The 23,534-nt window shown below is 46.2% G+C and overlaps 1 protein-coding gene across 5 annotated transcripts in view; it reads right to left on the reverse strand.

Moving 5' to 3' along the window:
* Positions 1–23,534, reverse strand: part of EPG5 (ectopic P-granules 5 autophagy tethering factor) — a 92,653-nt gene continuing 69,119 nt past the window's right edge. For 4 of the 5 annotated variants that reach the window (XM_037165058.2, XM_037165057.2, XM_053664234.1 and 1 more), the window contains 13 exons: positions 21,682–21,830; positions 20,994–21,195; positions 20,368–20,440; positions 18,893–18,996; positions 15,828–16,003; positions 13,249–13,434; positions 12,534–12,743; positions 11,727–11,871; positions 9,402–9,644; positions 7,214–7,430; positions 6,522–6,737; positions 4,459–4,573; positions 1–1,939 (listed from right to left, as the gene is read on the reverse strand). In XM_037165058.2, coding sequence (XP_037020953.2) covers positions 1,757–1,939; positions 4,459–4,573; positions 6,522–6,737; positions 7,214–7,430; positions 9,402–9,644; positions 11,727–11,871; positions 12,534–12,743; positions 13,249–13,434; positions 15,828–16,003; positions 18,893–18,996; positions 20,368–20,440; positions 20,994–21,195; positions 21,682–21,830 — 2,219 coding nt within the window. In that variant the 3' untranslated portion in view covers positions 1–1,756. The remainder of the gene's footprint in view (positions 1,940–4,458; positions 4,574–6,521; positions 6,738–7,213; positions 7,431–9,401; positions 9,645–11,726; positions 11,872–12,533; positions 12,744–13,248; positions 13,435–15,827; positions 16,004–18,892; positions 18,997–20,367; positions 20,441–20,993; positions 21,196–21,681; positions 21,831–23,534) is intronic. The other variant, XM_037165059.2, reaches the window with a different exon arrangement.

Genomic DNA, 23,534 nt, shown 5'->3' on the forward strand with positions numbered 1-23,534 from the left:
AAGTACATTATAAATATCATAAACCTTCAAAAATTAACAGATTAATCATAATTTTCTTTAAAATATACATACTCTCAGGCAAAAATTTCACATTCTAGGATACTCATAATTACATCGTCCTCCAAGAAAACAACACACAAAATATTTTGTCATGAAATCTTGACAAATCTTGTTGCCCAATCAGCCTCTAAATGGCCCACCACAGATTCCAACACTTTCTTGCACGTGGCATGAGGAAGATGACGGATTTTGAACACGGAGAGAGGCAAAAACCAGGAGAGCTCTGACATGTGCCCGCCTGAGGGGGCGTGGCGCGGCCCAGCGGACTTGCAGCGTGGCCTCTATCGGACCCTGCCCTGTGAGGCAGAATTGTTCCGTCCACCCACAGGAGCCCCAAGTGACCAACAGCTGCACACCCCGAATGTGTGGGGACGTATCCCCTGAGGATGCCGAAATGTCCTGTGTCCACCCGTGTCCTCCTCCCCTGCTAAAAGCTCTCGGTGACTATTTAGCTAGTTTTCCGTAAACACCCTTGGGCTGCAGATAACCCTAAACAAAAGACACGTTATGCAAGTGGACAAACGAAGACAATTTGGAGCCAACAGAATTGTGACTGTGATGACGAAAGTCAAACAGCTAATTCCTGGGGGAAGTGACAAGAGCAAGGAGACGACAGCAGAATTCAGCACTGCTACAGACAGGCTTTGGTAATGAATGAAGTTAACAGCAACAGAAGACATGGGGCTACTGAAAAAAGCCGATTTCCAGGCAAGTCTCCTGACCTGACCTAGTTTCCGTGGGCCAGTGTTTCGACAAGTGTGTTAGCCTCATTTCAGTTTCAAATGGAGTGAAGAAACAAGCCGGGAACAGAAGTTCGTCCTTGTTTTCTTGTTCTCTCTCCCCTCAGTAGGGCAGGTACCTACCTAACTTGGTGTCTGTGAAGAGCTGCAAACTTACACGTCCACAGGGGCCGAGCAATGAATGAATGTGGGAATGAGCTGGGAGAGAACGGGAGGGAGCTCGTGTCCACACTGAGCTGCAGGGCATAAGCCCTGTTTCCATTACAAGACACATCTGTGCCCAGCAGCCTCAAAGACAGATGGCTCCTTCTCCATGAGGACACACAGCTGACGGAAATGTGCTGGCCACCATCTCTGCTGTCCACTCTAATCAGGATCGAGTGGTCGCATTCTAGACAATGACTGACTATAACTCAGCATTCTTATCTCCCCTCTGAGAGAAATAACACAATACTTTTATGTTGATGTATCTCCCCACAGTTGAGAAAGGCAGAACTTTCAAAGATTGTTTCACTTTGGAAAAACACACACGGGACTCAAAAGTGAGGCTCTAAAGCAGTTAGATCCGGCACGGGGGGGGGGGGGGCTCGACGGTTAAAGAAACCCGGAGGAGACAGAAGCCGAAGCACACAGGGAGCCCCGTCCCGGGGCCTTGAGATGACTGGGGTACACGGCAACTGTGAGTAGCTCTGCCCCCGAGGGGAACTTGGTAAGTTTACCTCATTGGCTGAACACAGAAATGGAAAAGTCTATGGAAGGTTTTAAGAGTTATGAACACGCACACACACACATGCACGTGCACAACAGAATCATCTGGTGCCTCTGACTTCTGTCCCAACCTACCCTCTCATGGGCCACACTGAGCTCTGCAGTGAAACTGAGCAAAGTTACCTGTGCAACAGCAAAGTTAAATGTAAACATAAACAGCCACGGGTTTTTCCAGAGCCTCAGTGTTACTATCGTATATTGTCCAAATAATGCACTTCTGGGTAGAGACCGTTAACAAGAAGAGCCAGGAAGCTTTTCCCATCCTGGAGGCAATGGCCAGGATGCTTTATGAATTGTGCAGCTTGCGATATCTGGTCCTGGTATTCAACATACTGCTTACTTGAGGTCAAGGACTCAAGGGCACTCAGAGCCTGAAAGACATGGGAGACGAGAGGGTTAACCACCTGGGCGCGTGTAACGTGATTCCAGCAGGTGTGGCACGCATGCCGCTATCATCGGGTACAACCGTGAGCCTCTGGAGAAGCTACGGAACTGAAATGAGAAGCCCCAAAGGCAGGCACTGATTAGCCACAAGAGGCGGCCAGCAACCTAAGCTTCAGGGGCTTTTGCCACCTGCTACATACAGCCCGCCCTCTTCCTGGCCCGTGCGCCCTCCCAGCCCTTCCCCACAGAGAGCCACGGCTGCAGCCACTCCGCCAGCAGGGATCCCTCCCCACCAGCCCAGCAGCTGCCTCCCCTCCCCTTGGACCCCCAGCTGGAAATCATAGGCACCGGCTGCCTGTGAGGCCTACTTACTTAACTTGCTATTGGGGTTTGTTCTTAGGTTACATAATAATGTCGTATTAAACTGTTCAAGTGAATGAAATTCAAAAGAGACCAGTGGCTAAGTGCTGCCGAGGGTCAGCAGAGAGGCCATTCTGTTAGCCAACAAGCATAAACGTAGAGATTCCCCCAGCTTCTGCCCATAGGAACAAGGAAAATGTTCCCATGCCTCTCTTCAGGAATAAAGAAAACGTGTTTTATTCCATAATTTCATTTTTTTTCCTTCAACGAGGGAGAAAAGAGACTATATTTGAAGAAAACAAACAAAAAGTCAGAACTATGGTTCTTGAAGGTGTGAAGTTTTACTTTCCAACTATACAAACACACCCAACCCCAGGATTCTGAACGTGAGCCAGGAAGTCCTGCCCCCATTTGTGGAAATCACTGCACTAGAGAATACAGGTTAAAGACAAAACCTGCTTCTCTCAGTAAAACAAGAAGGGAGATCATTTTAAAGCTTTATTTATTTATTTTTAGAGAGAAAGTTACAGGAGGGAGGAAGAGGGGTACAGAAACATCAATTGGTTGCCTCTCGCCCGTGCCCCAACAGGGGGCTGAACCCACAACCCAGGCATGTGCCCCGACCAGGAATTGAACCAGGGACCCTTTGCTCACTGAACGGCACCCAACCAACTGAGCCACAATGGTCAGGGCAAGAAGGGACATGTTTCTGAGGATAGTAAGTGAACTGGCAGCTTAGAAGTAAGTTACCCGGGGGCTGGAGATGAACCGCCAAAGAAACTCTGGTACCAGGCTACCTGCTGTGTGAACAGCCAGTCCAAGAACAGGAAGGACAGGGACAAGCACACCTCTCACGGACCACAGTCTACACACCTCTATTTTTCCCCCCATTTCTTTTTTAAGTTCAGCCCCCAAAGTGGCCTTCTGTGAGAGTTTGCCTAAGAGGAATCATTTTATGAAAACGTGACTTCTCAGGTCTGACAATCCTGATGAGAAGTACGCATGGCTACTTCAAGTCTACAGGGACGCAGACAGAAAGGCAAGACCTGGACACCTGACACCACAGTGAAGCAGAAGGCACAGTCCGGGTACTGGTGGCCACAGGACAGGAGCGACTTCTGAAATACGCCCTGCGAGGCACCGCCCTAACCTCACAGCAGGAGACCCTCCTGCTGACCTGGGCGGCACAGGGACTCAGACGGCAGCGTCTAGTGAGCGCACGGCGCGTCTCGGGCACTGCATAAACCGAGATGGCGGTGCAGGGCCTGCTGACTGTGCTGCCTGATCTGTGCCCCTAACAACCAAGATACCGCCTGAACGCGGCTGCCGAGACGTGAAAAAGCTGCAGAAGAGAAGAGCTACGAGGTCCAAGTGGCTGCCACTGAGCAGGGACAGCACCGTGGAGCATGCGCACGGAGCCAGCCTGGACCAGTGAACCCCAAACTCTGGCCCCGGCACTCATTAGCCTCTTTTTATCTCCATTTCCACATCCACAAACTCTAGGATAATAAAAGTGCCTGTACTGTAAGGTCTGTTGTGAGGATTAAATGAATTAAAACTTTAACTCATCAGCAGCAAGTGAGTTAACACTGAGCACAGTGTCTGGCATGTAGTAAGCACTCAGCAACTCGGCCATCATTCGCACCTGGCCAGCCTGATGGCAGGTGACAATAGTTACAGGAATGGTTACTGCCATGTGCCCCCCCCTCCATTTTTAGAACAACTATAATTCTCCCAGGTATCATTTTGCCCATGTTAGGTTATTCCAGCATCAGCCAACAGTGGTCAACCTCCAGATTCACAAAACAGGAACCATTTCCTTGGTTCCAAGTGAAAGCTCAACTAACCGCCACCATTCTCAACTGGGGCCACCTCCGTTGTGCCAGTCCCCAGCCTGCCACACACAAACCAAATTCTCCGCCAGACTGGCTCGCCTCTGGCCTTGCTTCTTCCACGTTTGTAAAAGGGCAATAGTGCAGGGCCCTTTATAAACGTGCTTTAAAATCCGGGGCAGGCACACGCAGTCCCCCACAGTAACGCACAGGGACTTCACACGTGAAGACTGCAGCCGCCCCTCTCCACCTCCCCGCCTCCTTGGCCTGCTGGAAAACATCTACCCCTTCACAGTAAAGCTGTGGCTACTGACCTGCTGAGCTTTCAGGGTGAGGCACAATTCAGAGCCGGGCTTCAGGCGAAGCTGATCCTCAGCGGGAACCTGCACTGAGAGGAAGGCGGCCATGCCTCGGGCGGCCACTCGGAACCTAGTGTGAGGGAGAGGTCAAGGGGCAGTCGATGAGTATTAAAGTAAGCATTTAACATGAACATCGTATTTTCTATTAAAAGACTAACACATTTCCATACCTACTGTTGTTTTTAGCCTCTTCAGGAAACTTAAACATGATCAAGAAGGAGCCCTAATCTTCCCTTCCATCTAAATTACCACCCAAACAATGTAAGCATAATCCAGACCCAGGGTGAAAGTGTTGGCAAGGTGCAGAACACCTGGAACCCTCTGACACCGCAGGTGGGAACACGGAACCGGGGCAGGTGCCGTGGGAAGTCCGGCAGCTCCTCCACAAGTTCAACACGGAGCGAGGGCATGGTCCGGGCAGTCCGCTCCCAGACATATACCGAAAAGAACTAAAAACTCGTGTTTTAACAAAAACTTGTAAACGAGTTTCATAGCAGCACTATTCATGACAGCCAAAAGACAGGAAAAAAAAAACAAACCACATTCCTATCAACTGATGAGCGGATCAACAAAACGCAGTGTGGCCACACAACAGAATGTTCTTCAGTCATAGGAAGGAAGGAAGGAGGCAGACACACACTAAAACATGGGTGAGTCTGGAAACTCTAAGGCAAGTGACAGAAGCCAGACACAAGAGGCCACATCCAGGGTGCAGCAAGAGTAGGTTTACAGCTGTTCGTATGAAAAATACTACAATTAATGAATAATAGTAACAAAATAAACTGTGTTTTGCATCTTCACAACTATAAACCGACTTTTGCCCCACCCTGTATTAATACACACGATTCCATTTATATGAGATGTTCAGAATAAGACACACGTATTCAGAAGTCAATCAGTGATTGCCAGAGACCTGGGGGGAGGAGCATAAGGAGCGGCTGCCGAATGGTCCGGGATTTCCATCCGGGGCCGGAGGACGGTCTGGAACTAGGTTAGTGGAGACGGCTGCAACGTCGTGCGTACACTAAATGCCACTTGACTGTATGTTTTAGAATGGTTACCATGACAGTTTTATGTTACATGTATTTTACCAGCATTTAAGTGAATCATAATCACACAGTCCTGATAAGTTCTACCATAAACAAGGAAACAGGAAGCTTGAATGAAGTGGCTCCCACAGCCACAACAAAAGCATGAGTCACTCCACACAAAGGCTGACACCTGACACCCGATCTAGGCGAACCCTTTCCAACACTGATACGGGTGCTAAAGGGTTCCAGAATGCAAATGAGTATCAGGAGATAAAATGAGAGGCTACCGGCAAGTTCTTTTATACCTCAGAATGTTTAGCAACAAAAATCTAGATTTGCTTCTCACTGCTTTCCTTTCTTATCAGTTAACTTTAACTCATCTCGATTTACCAGTTCTAGCAGACTGCATCCCTCCAGGAGCCTGGATTACTCTGATCACATGGGCAGTGAAGTGCCTACAGGGACCCGTATTTTAACCTAATCCCACCCACCAGCACTAGCTCCAAGACAAAAAGAAATCATTAGTGCAGTGAGGTTGCAAAATCAAAACACAACAAGAGATACTAGTAAAAAAAACATTCTTTGAGCCCTGGCTGATGTGGCTCAGTGGACTGAGTGCCGACCTTCAAACGTTAAGGGTCACCAGTTCCATTCCCAGTCAGGGCACATGCCGCTACAGGCCAGGTCCCCAGTAGCAGGTGCATGAAAGGCAACCACACACTGATGTTTCTCTCCCTTCCTTCCCCTCTAAAAATAAATAAAATCTCTTTAAAAAGTCCTTTGGACATAAAAACAAAATTGTTTCATAATGAGAAAAACATAAATATGATTTAAAAAATAAGATGTCATCAAGGCTTTCTCCTTTTCCCCCTTAGTCTTTGAGGGAAACCTAGCCCTTAGGTCAAACACCCACTGCAGTATCACAGCCCCCAGGCGGGTGCAGACGCCGAGGCCCACTCGGGAGAGGAGCAGCAGGACCTCCCCTACCTGTTAGACAAGGGCGACTTTCGGCCAAACCCAATCGCCCCCAGAATCCCGGAGCTGAGCCTCTCCTCGGCCAGCAGGCTCTGCCTGCTCTGGAGCATGAGCAGCACTCGAATGACGGATTCTGTCAGGACCGAATCCTTCTGCTCGGTCTGAACCAGGGACAGCTGGAGGACCTGGTGCCACCACAAGAACAGCTTCGCCTCTTCCTGCACAGACCTGGAGGGAGGAGCAGGAGCAAAAGAAAATTAGGAGTGGATTTTTTCTACTCACGTTTGAGTTTTAAGTGTAAGGATCATTTAGTATTTTTAAAGCTTAGGTTAATAGGTAACAATGTTAATAAAGTAAGGAGGCGTTAACAGCCACCATTTATTGAACAGTTAGGACAGGCCAGACACTGTGTGAGCCCTCGTAACAACCCCATGAAGCATAAACATTGGTGTTACCGCTAACTGAACTGATAAGAGAAGCTAAAGGATGGTGCTTCAAAATGCCACTTGTAGGAAATAAAAACCCTGCTCAGAAAATTAGCATGTGCAAGTAAAAATCTTTCTTAAAAACGTATCCCTGCACCTCACAGCCTTGTTTGTTTGTTTCACTTGGTTCTGTGCACGGAAATGAACACTCGCTTCACCCGACTTTCCAAGTGGTCCAAACCCAGTGAGTCTGACCCAGCAGCCAGCGGGCCGACCCACCTCGGGTACACCTGTTCCAGCCACTTGCTTAAGAGGAGCAGCACTTTCATTTCGTTCCTCAGCGTCTGTTCGCTGTTTAAGCACTGCAGCAAGTAGACATAAAGAGTCAAGTAGCTGCCAAGGGACAGGCACTCCTGCAGAAATTCTTCTATGGTGAGCTCAGGAACTTGAAGGGACACCAGAATGGGGCCCCATCCTAAAATCTGGTTGCTGGAGCCTAAGAAAACAACAAGAGGAGACAACGAGATAAAAGCCAGATTCAAATGACAGAACTGCTGTAATTATCTCTCACTTTAAGCTCCACAGGGGCCCTAGAGACCACAAAAGTGAAACATGCCTTAGCTGGAAAGTCCTCATGCTAAATGCCCGGGCCCGGGCCCTGGCTAGTCACAGAGAGGGCCAAGAAACCAGAAATCACCTGACTGGTGTGGCCCAGTGGATTGACCACCAGCCTGTGAACCACAGGGTCACTGGTTCGATTCCCAGTCACAGCACATGCCTGGGTTGTAGGCCAGGTCCCCAGCAGAGGGCACATGAGATGCAACCACACACTGATGTTTCTTTCTCTCCCCACCCCTCCCCCTCTAAAAAGAAATAAATAGAATCTTTAAAAAAAGAAATCTGAACTCAGTGTTGCACTTTTATAAATCACCTTTCTCATCACAGTATGATCACTAAACTCACATGCAGACACTGCCTATCCCAGTCGTCCGAAAGTGCTAACTTTAACACTTTACATTATGAATACTGACGCTTTTCCAAGGGAAATCATTACTCTATTTTTATTCAGGCTTGGTTTGACTCATATCCCAACAGAAATCCTCGAAAATGTTTCACAGACTTAAAAAAGAGAGACAATTTTGATTTTAGTAACACAAGCAACTTGGACCAGGGGTGTTGTCCTAATGGCTCTCAATTCTTGGGGAGATTATAATGCGGTGACATGGTGACACGTCGTGTCAGAGTTAGGTGACACCTCCCATGGAGATTCATTCATTTTGTCAAAAAACGGGCAGGCCCTGGCTGGTGTATCTTTCCACACCATGCCCCTCTCCTTTCTTGGAGAATAAATAAAAACTTTACTCTCTACAGAAATAAATAAATAAAAGGGCAGGTCCCGGCTGATGTGGCTCAGTGGACTGAGCGCTGCCTGTGAACTGAAAGGTTGCTGGTTTAATTTCCAGTCAGGACACAAACCTGGGTTGCGGGCCAGGTCCCCAGGAGGGGGTGTGTGAGAGGCACCCAGTCAATGTTTCTCTCACACACTGATATTTCTCTCTCTTTTTCCCTCTGTTCCCCTCTCTTTAAAAACTAAATAAAGTCTCTTTTTTAAAAAAAGGCAGAATAAGGACACTTCCTGGTATTTTCACTTTAATACCCTTCTTTCTCACCTACTACGTGCACCATGGTGGGACATGTGCACCAGGAGCTGGGACGTGGGACATGAGCACCAGGAGCTGGGACGTGGGACACAGTGCACCAGGAGCTGGGACGTGGGACATGAGCACCAGGAGCTGGGATGTGGGACATGAGCACCAGGAGCTGGGACGTGGGACATGAGCACCAGGAGCTGGGATGTGGGACACAGTGCACCAGGAGCTGGGACGTGGGACATGAGCACCAGGAGCCGGGATGTGGGACACAGTGCACCAGGAGCTGGGACGTGGGACATGAGCACCAGGAGCCGGGATGTGGGACACAGTGCACCAGGAGCTGGGACCTGCTCTCCTGAGCACTTCTTCTTAACCAGGCCAGGCTGTTTCCAGAAGGTGAGAGTTTAGAGATAAAGAGTAAGGAAAATAAAAGGAAGTTGGTGTGGGGAGGGGAGGTAACCTCTTCATAATGGTTTAAAAGACGTGACAAGAAACAACAAAAGCAGTCCTACAAAAACTCATATTAACAAGTGACAAAAGAGAGGAAAAATTACCATCGAGGGCCACTGGTATAGACACTGGTTTACAGCACGTTCTCCGAGGACTATGAGCGGGCCTGGACCACACAGGATTTGTCAGTCATGGAAGTGCCGCTCTGATGCTCCAAAACCAATAAAACGAATGAGAGGTTCGAAACATACTGTCCCAACAGACATGGGCCACGGGTTCTCATGCTGACCTCACATCTTCAGGAGAGGACAAAACACTTTCTAAAACAGCAGCATTTACGGAGCACGAGATAACGGTCCCCTTACCTTCTTTGAAGTAGGAGGTGATGCAGGCTTCTGTGGTCTCGGCCATGTGGCGGACGGAAGCCAGGCTCTGGCAGGCCGCGGTGAGAAGGGGCAGGACCACCAGCCCGTGCACATTTCGCTCGATCCAGGTGCGGACGCTGCCCCGGAGGAACTCCGCCGTCGGAATGGTCGCGTTGTTCATCATCATCAGGACTTCCATGAAGAGGCCGCTGAGGGCCATGTGGCGGGTCTGGCTGTCCACGTCTGAGGGAGGACACAGACACACACTCGTGAACAGCTGCTGGAAAGGCAATACATGTGACTGAGGGAACGAAGTGCTTTGATCTCAGCTGCTCTCCAGGCAGATTTTACAATTCTGCGGCCAGTCTCAGAGACCAGAAAGAAGATGCTGGGTGGTGGCTGGCTTTCAAGGATGGGATGGGGCACATGAGTGCTCTGTAAGAGCAAAGCAGGAACCACTACTGCACGATCCTCGGGCACAGCAGCTCGGCCAAGCAATGCACCTAGTAAACGGACACACTGGTGGGAAGGAGTAACTCACTCTTCGGAATCTGCTTACTCAGTCACCGTTTCCCAAACTTCGCTCACTTGGAAAACCAAATATACAGATCTCAGCAGTCATTTGATAAACTAACTAGAAACAGTACTTCCAGCACGACCAAAACTGTAGATTCTGGAGTGGTTTACCCAGAACACTTACTATTTAAAACAAAATATAAAAGGTGGAAAAACCTTTTTTAAAGGCTCAAGACAGCAGGGTTTGGGGTTTTTTTGCCTTTTTTAAGTAAGAAAAAGACAGAATGGTAATATAAATAGGTCTGTCACTGAGAGTGTGTGGAGAAACTATTCAACAGGTATAATTCTGCCAACTACTTCTAGCTCTCCTTGACTTGGGAACACATTTTTTTTTAATGGAACAGAGTCGTGGCTTTCTCACACCACAGCTTCAGTACTCACGTCAATGGGAGTAGGGAGTATTACTCATCACACCCACCAGAGCAAATTCACACACTTACACAACATTAAATAAACCCTAATGTAATTGTCACTGTAAGACCTACTTATTATCGGGCAAGGACTTCTCTCCCTGGTTCTGTCAATTGTTACTTTATGCACTTGATACTGCATTATTAGCTACAAATAAGTTGAGAATTATTGTATCTCCTTGTGAGAACCTTTTATCAATTTCTGAACTGAACCATTTATCAATTTCCAGTGACTCTCTTTATCTCTACTAATGCTGCTGCTTCCCTATTTTCTGTCAAGCAGCTTCAGGAAAACACATGACAGCTCATCTGGCTCCGTGACGCTTCCTGCCTCCCAGTCCCACCTGTCTGATGCGAGGAGAGCTGTGCCGGCTTTTCTCTTTTAGTATCTGCCTGACGTGGCTGCCTCAACGGAAGCTTTCCATGTGCTTCTTACAAACAACTTAATGCAGGACGGTGCTGCCTATTAATCCAGCTGACAGCCCCGTCTAACCTGAACATCAGTCCACTCGCTATTACTGATGTATTTGAATTTTATCATCATCTTATTTTGGTTATTTCTCTCACCTCCTCCATGATTCTTTTTTTTTGCCGCCTTTGGATTGAACATGCTTTCGCCATTGCTTTTTATCTCCCTCTACCAGCTTAGAAGTTACACATTTTATTTCTATTCTTTTGGTGAATTTCTTAGACTTTTTAACATTTGCATTTAAATTAAGGTGTCAGTTTCATCCATTTCTTGATGCTCTCAAACAACAGTAAAACCTTACATTAGCACGACTTTCTTCCTAACATATATATACTGGTGGTCATCTAATCTAATTTTGGCTTTTGCATCTTAACCCCTAAAGGCAAGATTACTGGGGTTTTATACAGGGGGCTTTGTTTACACGCACCCACATTTTATAGTCCTTTTCAGCAGAGGAGGCAGTGAGGACACTCAGTCCACCAAACCACTGGTAGCACGAGTTCTCACAGTTTTTTTCCGAAGCCTAGAGGTGACCCTGAAGTGCCCTTAGAAGGCCGAAGTAGCCGGGGACGCTGCTCTCCGGACAGTCTCCTGGGACCTCCCAATCACTCAACCCAGTCACCCACCTCAGCCCTCAGTTGAGGCAGCCTCCCCCAGCACCTGACAAAGTCAACCCCCCTCTTAACATTCATGCCCCACCCCACCCCCTGGGCTAAGGTGACAGTGTCCCTAGGGTCCAGTCATCTCTGACCACTGCTTCTCTGAGAATAGAAATGACTGTATCTTTGCCTCTTCCTGACGTCACAATGCCTTACGGACAAAAGGAATTCATTTACTGAATAAAGACATGACCTCCCAGGGGTTACTTACCAGGTGGGTTAAAGACAATGATGTCATCTAAGAGCTTAGACATTTGCTGCTCTAGAACGGCTAAGGTGATTTTTCCATTTTGTTCCAGGGAGCTGAGGAATTGAACCATCTGATGAATGAAGGCTTGGCATTTTGGAACTGCATCCTAACAATAAAAAAAAGAATCACTCAAAAGGATCCACGCAAGCAGTCTTAACCGAGTCCTCCCTGGGAGCACGGCACCGCGCTGACCGCTTCGGTGGGGAGTGCAGAAGACAGAGCCGGAAGCCACACTACAGGTGTGTCCGAGGGGTACGCAGATCTCTGGTGACACTTGGACCAGAACCTATACTCCCCCAAATTCTGGTGGAACATTTTTCCTTTTTTACTACACTGAAACATCTCCTACACACTAATTACTGGCCAGGAACTTCTCCACACACGTTTATGTTCATGATCTCATTTAAGCCTCACAAGAACACTTTCAGGCGAGGTATTATTCTAATTTAGATAAGACACCAAGATCAGCATGCAGCGAGCTGGGTACCTGAGTGTTTTGGAACTCAAACTCAAGGCTTCCCTGCCATTCAGCTGCCAGTGACATTCAGACCACTAAAGCATAATTCCTTTTGGCCTCTTGTTAGCATGTGACCCCACTTATCAAAAGAGGTAAGTAAAATTAAAAGATCCCAGATGCCAAAATACAAGCACACACAATAGACGCCCTCCCATACGCTGCCTCAGACTTGAAGGCTGTCCTCAGGACCACTTAGCTGTTACCAGCGCCAAAGGACACTCTCTGCCTGTTAAAGCAGACACTCAACTTACAAGATGCTTCTGGCCATCAGCAGGAATGGAAAGGCCTGCAGTCACTTTTAGGAGCTTCACAATTAACTCAGCAGCAGCTTCCTTTGCCAGGAGGATGGATGGCTGGTAATGGCTGCTGAAGTAACCCAGCACACTCCGATACGACACAATGTCCACGAGATGCCAGGACAGGGAGCCCGTCTGCCCAAGGAGACTAAGCAGAGGCGAATCCTGAAAACAAAACATAGTTCTTCAGTTCAAGAGCTCCCATTTTGCCAGAAATGGATCCCTAATTAGTCTCTCAAGTGACCACTACAATGGCCTATTTGATAATCAGCACAGAACAGTTAAGACATCCTATAAGTACCCATTGAAGTTAGAAGTACTAGTGAAAGTAGCAGCCAAAGTCTTGGCAAAAACACAGGAAGATTTGTAAGTACTCAGAACCCAATTTCCAAAGGAACTCTCTGGTCTGGTTTTAGAACTAGTAATTCATGAGATGTGAAATAAAATTAATTTTTATATTCTGACTCATTGTGGTTTCCTTCATCATCCAGAGTTAGATCATGAATGGCCACAGCAATCAGGCATCTAGTTAGAGGCGCATCCCATGGGCTGAGCACAGTCATACGGACAGAGAGCCAGGCAGCAGGAAGACCACTGACAGTGACGGCTGCACGGAGAACGCGGAACCGGGAGGCCTTGCCGAGCTCTATCACGGACTCTCCAAACTTACTGGTTGGTCGACCAGTTGATCCTCCTTTGCCAGTAAGACCATCATGAAAAGGAGGCAGACAACCATGCTCCGGGTCTCTGGGAGGGGGCTGGGGCTCCAGGCGTCAGCGAGCACACTGACCCAGTTGACTTCACAGAGGACAGACCCCAAAAATAAAAAGCAGCTCTTGGGGCTTCCCCGTTCTACCTGGAAGAAAACAAATTAAAACCAACGTTTGGCTTTAAGCTATTTCTGTATCTTGGAAATGTATACAAACTGATGTTTACTAAATTATATTTTTAAAAATCGCATTTTTCCCAGATAACAAGTCACCCATAACCCTACCCCCTAGAGATTCAGAGGTAACAATCTTTCCTTCCATGCTCAGTGTGTGTACACTGTGCAGCTTGTTTGGAATTCACTGCTTATTCTACTAATTCTCAGCAGGAGAGGGATAAGCTTCCCCAAGTCTGACCAGGTGGCAAATCCCTGCTGAGTCACTCGGGCTGAGGGGGGCCTATCGCAGCCCTCAGATGCGCTGGGCCGACACAAAGGCTGGGATCCACCCGCAGTTGCCTAGCAGAGTGCGCATCAGAACCATCTGGAGCACTTGCTAACACACAGACTGTGGGGCCCCCACTCCTAGAGTTTTTTACTTCCCTACGTCTGGGGGTAGGCACAGAATTTGCATTCATTTTATTTTTAGAGAGGGGAAGGCAAGGAGAAAGAGAGGGGGAGAAACATCCGTGCGTGGTTATCCCTACTGGGGACCTGGCCTGCAACCCAGGTGGATGCTCTGATTGGGAATTGAAGCAGCGATTCTTTAGTTTGTAGGCCGGCACTCAGTCCACTGAGCCGCACCGGCCAGAGCAGAAATCTGCATTTCTAACAAGTTCGCAGGTGGTGCTGATGCTGCTGGTCCTGGAGCCACACTTCGAGACTATGTTAGTATACATATGTTTAACTGTCTTTCAGTGACATGTTACAAAAATGTCTCCATATCCTTAGTCTTTACAATTTTTGATGATAGTATAATATTTAAATTAAATCCTATTTTAAGTTATTAGGGATTGAGGGGTAGCAAATGTATTATAAAGTATATTATCAATGTCAAAGCTACCTTACAAGCCTGTTTCAAATCTGTTTAAAATAAAACAGCTAGCTACAAATTCTTCCTTTCAAAACAAAGATGAAGAAGCTCTACTCCATTTATAAAATCAATCAACAGAATCTGGTGATGATTCACACCCTCCCATTACCACCATCACCACAACACGCCAGCCACTTACTCTTTTCCCCTTTTAGAAAATGGTCCTTAATTGTCCTTTATAACCCACTCTCTGTCCTCACCATCAACTCCCTCCAAAGACGTGCCTCGTTATGCCAACAGAGCCCACAAAACAAAGGTTCCCAGTTTCTGGGCACGTCAGGGTCACCTATGATCAAACAGAAACTCCTAGAGACACAGCGCCCACGGCGACCCTTCACAGACGGTTGTACTACTTCATCTGCCGTACAGCTAAGGCAGCTCCCTTCCTTACACGCTATCTTACAGCTCTTTAAACAAACACTCCCTTCCACATTCGTAACAGTAATGAACATCTACTTAGTGCCTGTCTCCCATACTCAGGTATAAAATCCTTCTGAACCTGCTATTTCTTTAAGACGACTGTCCTCAGCTTTCAATGGAGCTACAGAGGGATGGCTGACGAGAGCAGCCCTGGGTGCAGCCGCCAGTGAAAGCGCGTCAAGACTGCAGGACATCGCACTGCACGCACTGCAGCCTCGAAGTGCAGGCCCAGACTGACGCACAGGCCAGCACCTCACACACAACTGGGCCTGCGGTAACGAAAGCAAGGAGGGAGTTTCAGTAACACATGACATAAGTTAAGAGTAAACACAAATGAACTGACAGCTATGAGCAAACAAACTGCAACAACCATATAAAGTGAAGATTACGAACGGCTTTTTAAAACAGAAAAACCACCAAACTGCCTGGTTGGTATTTAAGCAACACCACTGTGCCTGCTTTTGGTCGCAGCTGCTTCTACGGCAAAGATGCCCACACACTTGGTGGCACCCCGGAAGGTCACTTCAGGTCTTCACACAACGACGCATCCCCGGTGTCACGTGTCTGTCTCCTACACCCTAATAACTCCCTGTGTGACTCCTCACGGAAACCAATGGCTTGCTCCCACCTGCACTTTGCTCGAACAGAACATGTACCAGTACGTAGCTCTAACGGTACAGTCCTGGAAAACAAGCACACACAGAAAACACCAAGACGACTGTGACGTAGTCATTATACTAGGGACGCACACGACAGTATTACTAAAGTCTAGGTGATGACCGCCATGTTATGGACAAAGTCTTCCTCTGGGTTTAAAAGTGGTCCTATAAATGTCTTCCCATCATCTGCCAACACCTTAACATGATTTCCATGAGATGATGCTTCACATGAGTACCATCTGGGCCACACGGAACACGGGCACGGCCCACTCTGGCACACATGGCAACTGTGCCTAGGGGCCACAGCGCAGGGAGCACAGGCTGCTGCCCCTGGGACCAAATCTCCGGGCAGCAGGGAGTGAGGGGCTCACCTTGAAGAAGGCCTCCATGAGCATCTGGTCGGGGTGCAGGTCCCTCCACGGCAGTTTCCGGTAGGCACTGTGGAGCGCGTACAGGATGAACTCGGGCATTTTGGGCGCCGTACACGCTTCACAATAATGCATCAGGTGCAACCGAAGAGCTTCTGCGTCACCTGGCAACAGCTTGCCTAAACTCAAACAGAAAAGTCAGCTCAAGACCTTTTGGTTTATCTTCTAAAATAATGATGATGACGGTGGTGCTACAACATACGAATTTGAACTAAAGTCTAAAACCTAAGGTTCTCAATAATTACACGCTTTCACACACCGGGGGAAAAACACTAGTGGCAGGTTAGTAATGAAGAATGGTGCTTTAATGACTCGTAGGGTGACTGGAATAAGCAGCTGGCATGTGCAAGAGAGTTGGGCGATCAGTTTTCCTTCAAAACTTCTAAACAGATGGCTTTTCAACTCAAATACATGTCCACAACCCTAGCCACTTCTAGATATCCCTTCAGTCTGTCGCCCTCACGACGAGAATAGCAATCTGGTGTTTCTCAATACCCACTTTTGACACAAAAAGAGCACCAGCACATGGTACGAGCTGAATCTCCATTCCTACCATTCCTGGGCCACAGATGCCCAGTCCTTACTCTGCTCCGCAGCGTGGAACAGGAACGTGTACTTTCACAACCTTTTAGGACGGGGTGAAGGTAGCACTTGATTAAATATGGATGAAAGATAGTTTTGTTTAGATGAGAATGGATATGTAGGTAAAAGACATCTAGCAGGTAATCAATCTCTTAGAACAAGAGGGAGCTTCTAGTTCCAGCCCAGCTCAGAAAAATTCACTGCGCTTTTCAGCATTTTTCATAAACAGAAGGAGAGAACTGGATCCATGACCTCACTAAAAGGCTACAATTTCATACTTCTTCATCCTGCTTTGCACAGTTCTGTTTCCTCTCTCTGAACTTAGCTACCAGTTCTTGACGTTATCCCAGTACCCTCCTGTTCTTGAGCCCTTTTCTTATTTTATGTACACAAACAAGATCCTATGAGAGTGCTTGCCCCTTATACTAAGGAATTAAAAATTAAACATAAAGCCTTTGTGACTATAACTTTATGCTTAAGCATTCTTCTCACCGATAAATGTATTCTGGATAGAAAGAAGCAGCTACAAGAATCTGCCATTTAAAAATAAAAACAGAGAACTATTAGAACATTGCGTGTTGTACACTGCACCAATATTCATCAAATAGGCACAAATATTCAGCACCTGGCACTGATCACTGGTGTCAGTGCAGGTCGCTGATTCTAACGGATGTACCACTCTGGTGCGGGACATTAACCGTGGGGGAGGCGGTGCGGGGCAGGGGGTACGGAAACTGTATTTTCTGCTCTATTTTGTCTAAAACTGCTCTTAAAAAATTAGCTTATTTTATATATTCTACATCATGACATGTTAATACATGTTTTTAATAACCTTTTAAGATGGGTGAAGGATGCATTTATTCAAATATGGATAAAAGACAGTTTTGTTTAGGTAAGGATGGGTACACGGGTAGAAGACACCTGGGAGGTAATCTCCTAGGACAAGACTAAGCTAGCCCCAGCCCAAGACAAGAACAAATTCTGTGGCCTCATAAACGAGGGACAGAAAGAAGGTCCACGGGCTTTTAGGGAACAGTGAGAACAGTTTGGCTGGAGCAGAGTGTTTCCATTAAAAAACCATCACATAATGATCAAATGCACTGGGCCAAACAGAGCTGAATGCTGAACTCCAACATCCCATTTAAAAGTTTCTGAGTAAGTTTTGGACATAAACAGTGTTTTAGGAAAATTAACCTAGTGAACAGATAGGAACAGAAACTGGAGCAGGGAACAGGAAGCTACTGTAAAAATCTTGAGTTGGGAGGACCTAATATCCTCATAACTCCCTGACAGAAGGCATTTTAATACCCATTTCAGTAAGATACCACACCTCTGAAAATGCACAGCTAGTCCACTCACGAGGAAGAAACACCAGGAGCCAAAAGCAGAAACTAGGAAACCGTGTAGTGAACTGATCCTGAAGCCACAGCTGCCCTGGGACTATGCGCTTACGCTGGCTTTTAACAGCACAAGCAGAGAGAAGACAAGCTCTTCTGAGCATTATAACCTCACTGAACAGATTGTTAGGAAAGAAGGCACCTTTTCTACCTTAGCCCCGGACTCAGGGAGGGAAAAAGGTTTACTGTGATAACTGAGAACTCAGTTTAGTTTGGACTTTGATTTCCCATCAGTGTGTGGTGTGAGAAACCCCAATCCAAGACATGACCGTTTGTTACAACTGGCAACGAATGCAGATTTTCTCTGGGGGCACGCACACTCATCCTAGTCTTCACAGAATCTCCCAAGATAAAGTCTCTAAGTAAGGCTCGGAACACAAAATGACACAAGGCGCAGAAAGCAAGCCTCCAGGAATAAGCGTCGGAAGGAACCCAGAGGCAGCATAAGCCACCTCGCAAGGCAATGGGAGCTTCAGATAACAGAACTGTCGCATAGAGATCAAGAAGGAAAGTCGCCTGTTCGAACATTTTAAAGGAATAAAAACTGGAATTTTAAACAAATGAGAAAAAAAGAAATAAGATGCCACCAAAAGCGATCAGGGTAGATGTGAAGAATAAATAAAACCTCTACGAATTGAAGTAAGAAATTCAATGGATATTCCTCAAAGTTGATTAGATACAGAGTCAGAGTAAACCGGGAAAGAAACCTCAGGAATGTGCCCAAAACCAAATGAAAAAGAAGTCGCAGGAGACAGAATGAGGTTCAACAAGGGAGGCTGACAATGTTTGAAGAGAAAGGCTGCACGTCTTCCACAACTGATGAAACTCCAAACGGCCTCGTCACGAACAAGGTTAGAGGTTACGAACTCTACACGGAATACTGTGTGAGTGGGTTTCCTTTGGTCAAAGAGGGCTGCCTCCAAACTAAAATAAAATTAAATAAAGTACAAAAGCAGGAACAAAAAATTAACTGAACATCTCAGGGGGAAAGTGAACGCCAACCAGGGACGTGACCCAGCATCTCCCCACCTCTGAAACTCTCGTGCAGGGACTCGACGCAGCCGGCGAACAGCTGCACAGTGCTTGCGGCCACCGCGGAGTCGCTCTCCAGCCAGGGGTAGTGCTGTTGGCTGCTTTAAATAAAGAAAGCACATAAATGAGTAAATGAAATAAAACATACTCAGAAATGAAATACCATGATGAAATTACTCTAGGTTCCAGAGTACAAGGCTTGACTAAGTCATAGACAACACTGTGTTATGTAGCCTTAAGACACATTTAAATCTTGGAGGTGAACTGTAGCTTGCAATGATCAACCACAGTTTTATGTACTTTCCTTCCTAACCTTTACTCCAACATAATGAAGTTCTAGAAGTGTGTTACCTAAATTAACTATCAAAATAACACTGTTTTACATTCAGTTTATACCCTAAAACCTATCTATACCTTGTGCATCTTGGTTACGTTTTACATGCCTTAGAAATACATTGTCAGGTGGCTTCGAAAGTAAGAAGAAGGCGGGGATGGGGGAGGAGGAAGAGGAAGAAAATTTCATGTTACGAAGAGATGTCCAAAAAATGATGAGAAATCACTAAACAAAAAACTCTCTATATAAAAATTTGATTCTGAAACTGGTCCAGACAGTTCAATATCAGAATAAGTTCCATTAATTCTTCCTAGAAATAAACAGGAAACTTGCATGACGATTAGCAGTTCAACAGACACTACAAAATCCTGCCGATTGTTTAAGAACAGCCTTCTAGCCAAAGCAAAGGTCCAGAACCTTCCCTATTTTCTTCAAGAAGCACACAGGTCAATGCAAGGCCTTGGGCCCCAGTTCTGGCCCTCACTGGCTATGGGACAGGAGCAAGACATTTAATTTTTCTGAGTCTCAGAATCAAACTAATCAATATTTGTGCAGACACCTTGAATACTGTAATGGCTACCGCTGCTGTAATTTTCACAGAACTCCTGTTGAGTTCACCTAGCTTTTGTCTGCACGCTTCTCGGGAAAACACTCGGAAGGGGCCACATGGACAGCTCTACACCTCTCTCTTAAATGCTCACGAAACAATGCTTTCATTTCGTTGAAGAGCTCATGTTAAAACGGTAATTCCCACCCACTAGTCTGAAAGCCAACTTAGTTCCAAAAACAACTAAGGAACTAATAAGTAAGATCAAGTTAGTATCATGTTTTTAGTGTTATAGTATCCAAACCTACTTAAAGAGAGCAACATCTGTTTTTCTGAAATTAAGTACCTAAACTCATTCAACTTCTTCACCATGGAAACTGGAAACAACAGTTCTGCTTCAAAATTAATATAAAGATAATAGCTCTGATCTCCCGGACCAGAAACTCCACAAACAGAAAATGTCTTAAGTTTCTTTAGTAAAGAAGCATTTTCTGAATTAAAGAAATTAAATCTGTGAATGTGTCACTTGTACCAAAACACCGTCACAACTTTAAGTCTGTAAGCTGCACACGAACCTGAGTATCAACGTACCTGTCGCTGTCCTCTAAGACCAGGATCCACGGCTTAAAGAGCTGGATGATCACTGAATGCAAGGACCTCAGCACTACAACAAACGAACATTGTTAGAGACAAGAAACAAGTGTGTCTTTTGTAATATCATTGATAACACTATATAAAAGAATCTACTTATTTGTATACTCATAAGCCTGCATTGACATGAAAACAAAATATTTAATGTAATGAAGCACATTTTCATTTGCTACAATGGAATTTCTTGAATGGAATTTTTATTACATAATGACATGGATAATTCTATAATACCATATTTTTTTTAAAAGATCAATTCTTACATATTGAGGACCCCTTCCTTGGTGATATAAATAATAGGAAGAAAGAGTTGGAGATTGAAACCTATCATCTCTTGGCACCGTGCCCTACAAAAGCAGGGGCAGAAAGAAGCTAAAGCCCCGACTGTCTAAGTGAACACAGGTGTGACACTTACACAGTTTCACACCTATGCTATGTATTTCCCATTTCCTCTGCTTGACACTCAGGTAGTTTTATTGCAAGAATTTAAATCTCTTAATGTGTCCATTCAAGTCTCTCCTAATGGAAGGTCAAACACCCACCTCCATGTTGCGCTCAAGGCGTTTTACCTGTTTTGTTGCTGGCAGATGGGTCCTGGGCAAAGCAAGCCATTTCTGAGTCAAGCAGCCTTCTTACAAGGTAGCCCAAGAGTGTCTTCACTTCATCCATGTAAGGACTCCATTTTGAGAATAAGCCAAAACTTTTAAAGTCCAACGTGGATAACCGAAGCTTGTAAAAAAAGTCTGAGAGCCACTGTATAGTCTCCATTACCTGCAAGAGAATGACTTGTTAAAAAGTGCTCCCTGAATATACTACTTGCAGCAGAGCGTCACAGTGGACTGTGATGGAAGGCTTTGATTCTGTAACAGAGCTGCAAAGTTCTATAGCACATGAAAAGTAAATCCCATCTCAGAAAAACTTTTTCTAAAGCAGAGGAATCACTCTTTCAAGTAAACTTTCATGTGGACCCAGATCCTGTAAAGTATATGAAACTGAGAGCTCTGTGGGACACTGCACAAAACCCTGGCCAAAAGAGCCAGTGGTGTGAGGTTAAGAAGTAAGTAGTAGGTGGGTTAAGGTGGAGAGAGGGGAAGACAGATGGGCAAGAATTACACTGCAGTGTGAGAGAAAGGCAACCCAGACAAAGGAGGGGTGGGGGGAGCAAGTGACCGACAAAGAAAAGCACAGAGCTCTTAAAGCAAAGGAAATGGGAAAGAAATGTGCAGACAAAAACATCAGATGCCAAAAGCCACACACCTGCTTGTCCGACAAGAGAACTTCTCCAGAGCTCTGAAGTGCGGGGCTCTCAGCAGAAGCCGCCCCCTGCTGGCAGTTGGGGGTGCAGCAGCCCAGGGCTCGCAGAGTGGCTTTCCAACACTCGGGGCTCAGCAGCTGCTCAGCAGAGCCTTATGGGGCAGGGACAGGGGACAAGTCAACATCTTTCACAAACTAAGTTGTGCAATTTGAATCAAAGAACATATGAATTTTACAAAGGAATAAACAGTAAAAAGATTCCAAAATGAATTCATAAAGATTTGTGGTGAAGAAACCCAAGTAAAGAGAACCTATTACAAGAACTATGCCCCTGAACATGACTTTCCTTGTCCCTGACAACCCTGTGTGGGTATGCACTGCTGGAGCCACGAGGGAAATGCCACCATCAGACCCTGACGGGGCAACAGTAAGGTGCCATCTCCTGGCTGGCTGATGTGAGACAAACACTGGTGACAGGCCAGGGGGACTGGGTACAGGAGCAGCAGCAGAGTCCAGGCTCTCTGCAGAAGGTGTCCTACTCACCCCTCGAAGGAGTGCCCTTGGAGGAGTGCAGAACTGCACTCCTCCAAGGGCAAAACCTAAAGGACAGACTACCGACCAGTGGTCTGCTACCTGAAAGCTCACGTCCCGGAAGACAGGAATAATACCCCCTCGTGTCCTGTCCTCCCAGAGGAGGCACGAGGATCAAACAGAGCAGCAGAGGCTCACAAAAGCAGGTGTGAGGACGAGGAGGGAGTCCGCTGCACTCTATTGAGTATGAGGTGTCTAGGGGACAGGACAGGGTTTGTGTCCAACTGTGACCCGTGGATCTTGGGGCACAGGCCTTGAATCAAGCTGCAAGTGTGGGAGTCATGCATACCTAGAAGAGAGCAGTGAAGCCAGAAAAAACAACAGGTTCACGCAGGGCAAATGAAGAGAGCAGATGAGCGAAGAATGGAACCCTGGGAACTGACATGGTAGCCAGGGAGGGAGGGGAAACCAGGAGGCTGGGGGTCACAGAATCTGACAGAGGTGGTATTGCTATTTTTCTTTTTTAAGATTTTATTTATTTTTAGAGAGGGGAGGGAGAGAGGAAGAGAAACATCAATGTTTGAGAGAAACATCAATGAACTACCTCTTGCACACTCCCCGACCAGGGACCGGGCCACAACCCAGGCATGTACCTTGACTGGGAATCAAACTGGTGACCTCATGCTTTGTAGCATGACACCCAATCGACCGAGCCACACCAGTCACAGCTGTGCTGTTATTCTTAAACCTTTAACTGAATTACTTTCCCTGGTAAGTATAAATTTTCTGCTGTATGCAAGTCTACGACTGTCTACATGAGCAGGTTACAATCTCTTAAAAAGGTTCCAGGAGAAAAACAATACATACTTGATCAAATTTTGAAAATTTAGAACAAAAACTACCCATGCAAAAATGCATCAAAAACTGTACAGATCCATTTCTCTGTCGGTTTTCTCCACCCACCCTGCAACTCCCCTCTATAAGAAAACAGCTTGAAGTGCTTTGAAAATGGCACCACACATTTCAGTGTTCCATTAGGTAGTCCAGCATATAAGACCATTAACTTACTTATTAAATAATTTCTGTTAAGTAACACAAAGGTTTAGCATAAAGCAAAATTTAGTTTTCCATTACATCTATAAACAGTATAGTTTGCATGAAAAAGTAAATACGATCTCATTTTTCAAATAAAATTTTGCCTAGTAACATTCCAAAAATTAAAAAAGCCTACACCCTTTATTTCTCCTCTAATCTCAAACATTCCAATGGGCAGTTGCTGGAAGAAGGCAGAGATGGGGGGGATGTGGGAAGTGTAATGCTGTTCT

The sequence above is a fragment of the Artibeus jamaicensis genome, unplaced genomic scaffold (genome assembly GCF_021234435.1).
Source record: "Artibeus jamaicensis isolate MK-2021 breed Jamaican fruit bat unplaced genomic scaffold, CSHL_Jam_final contig_354, whole genome shotgun sequence".
NCBI lineage: Eukaryota > Metazoa > Chordata > Mammalia > Chiroptera > Phyllostomidae > Artibeus > Artibeus jamaicensis.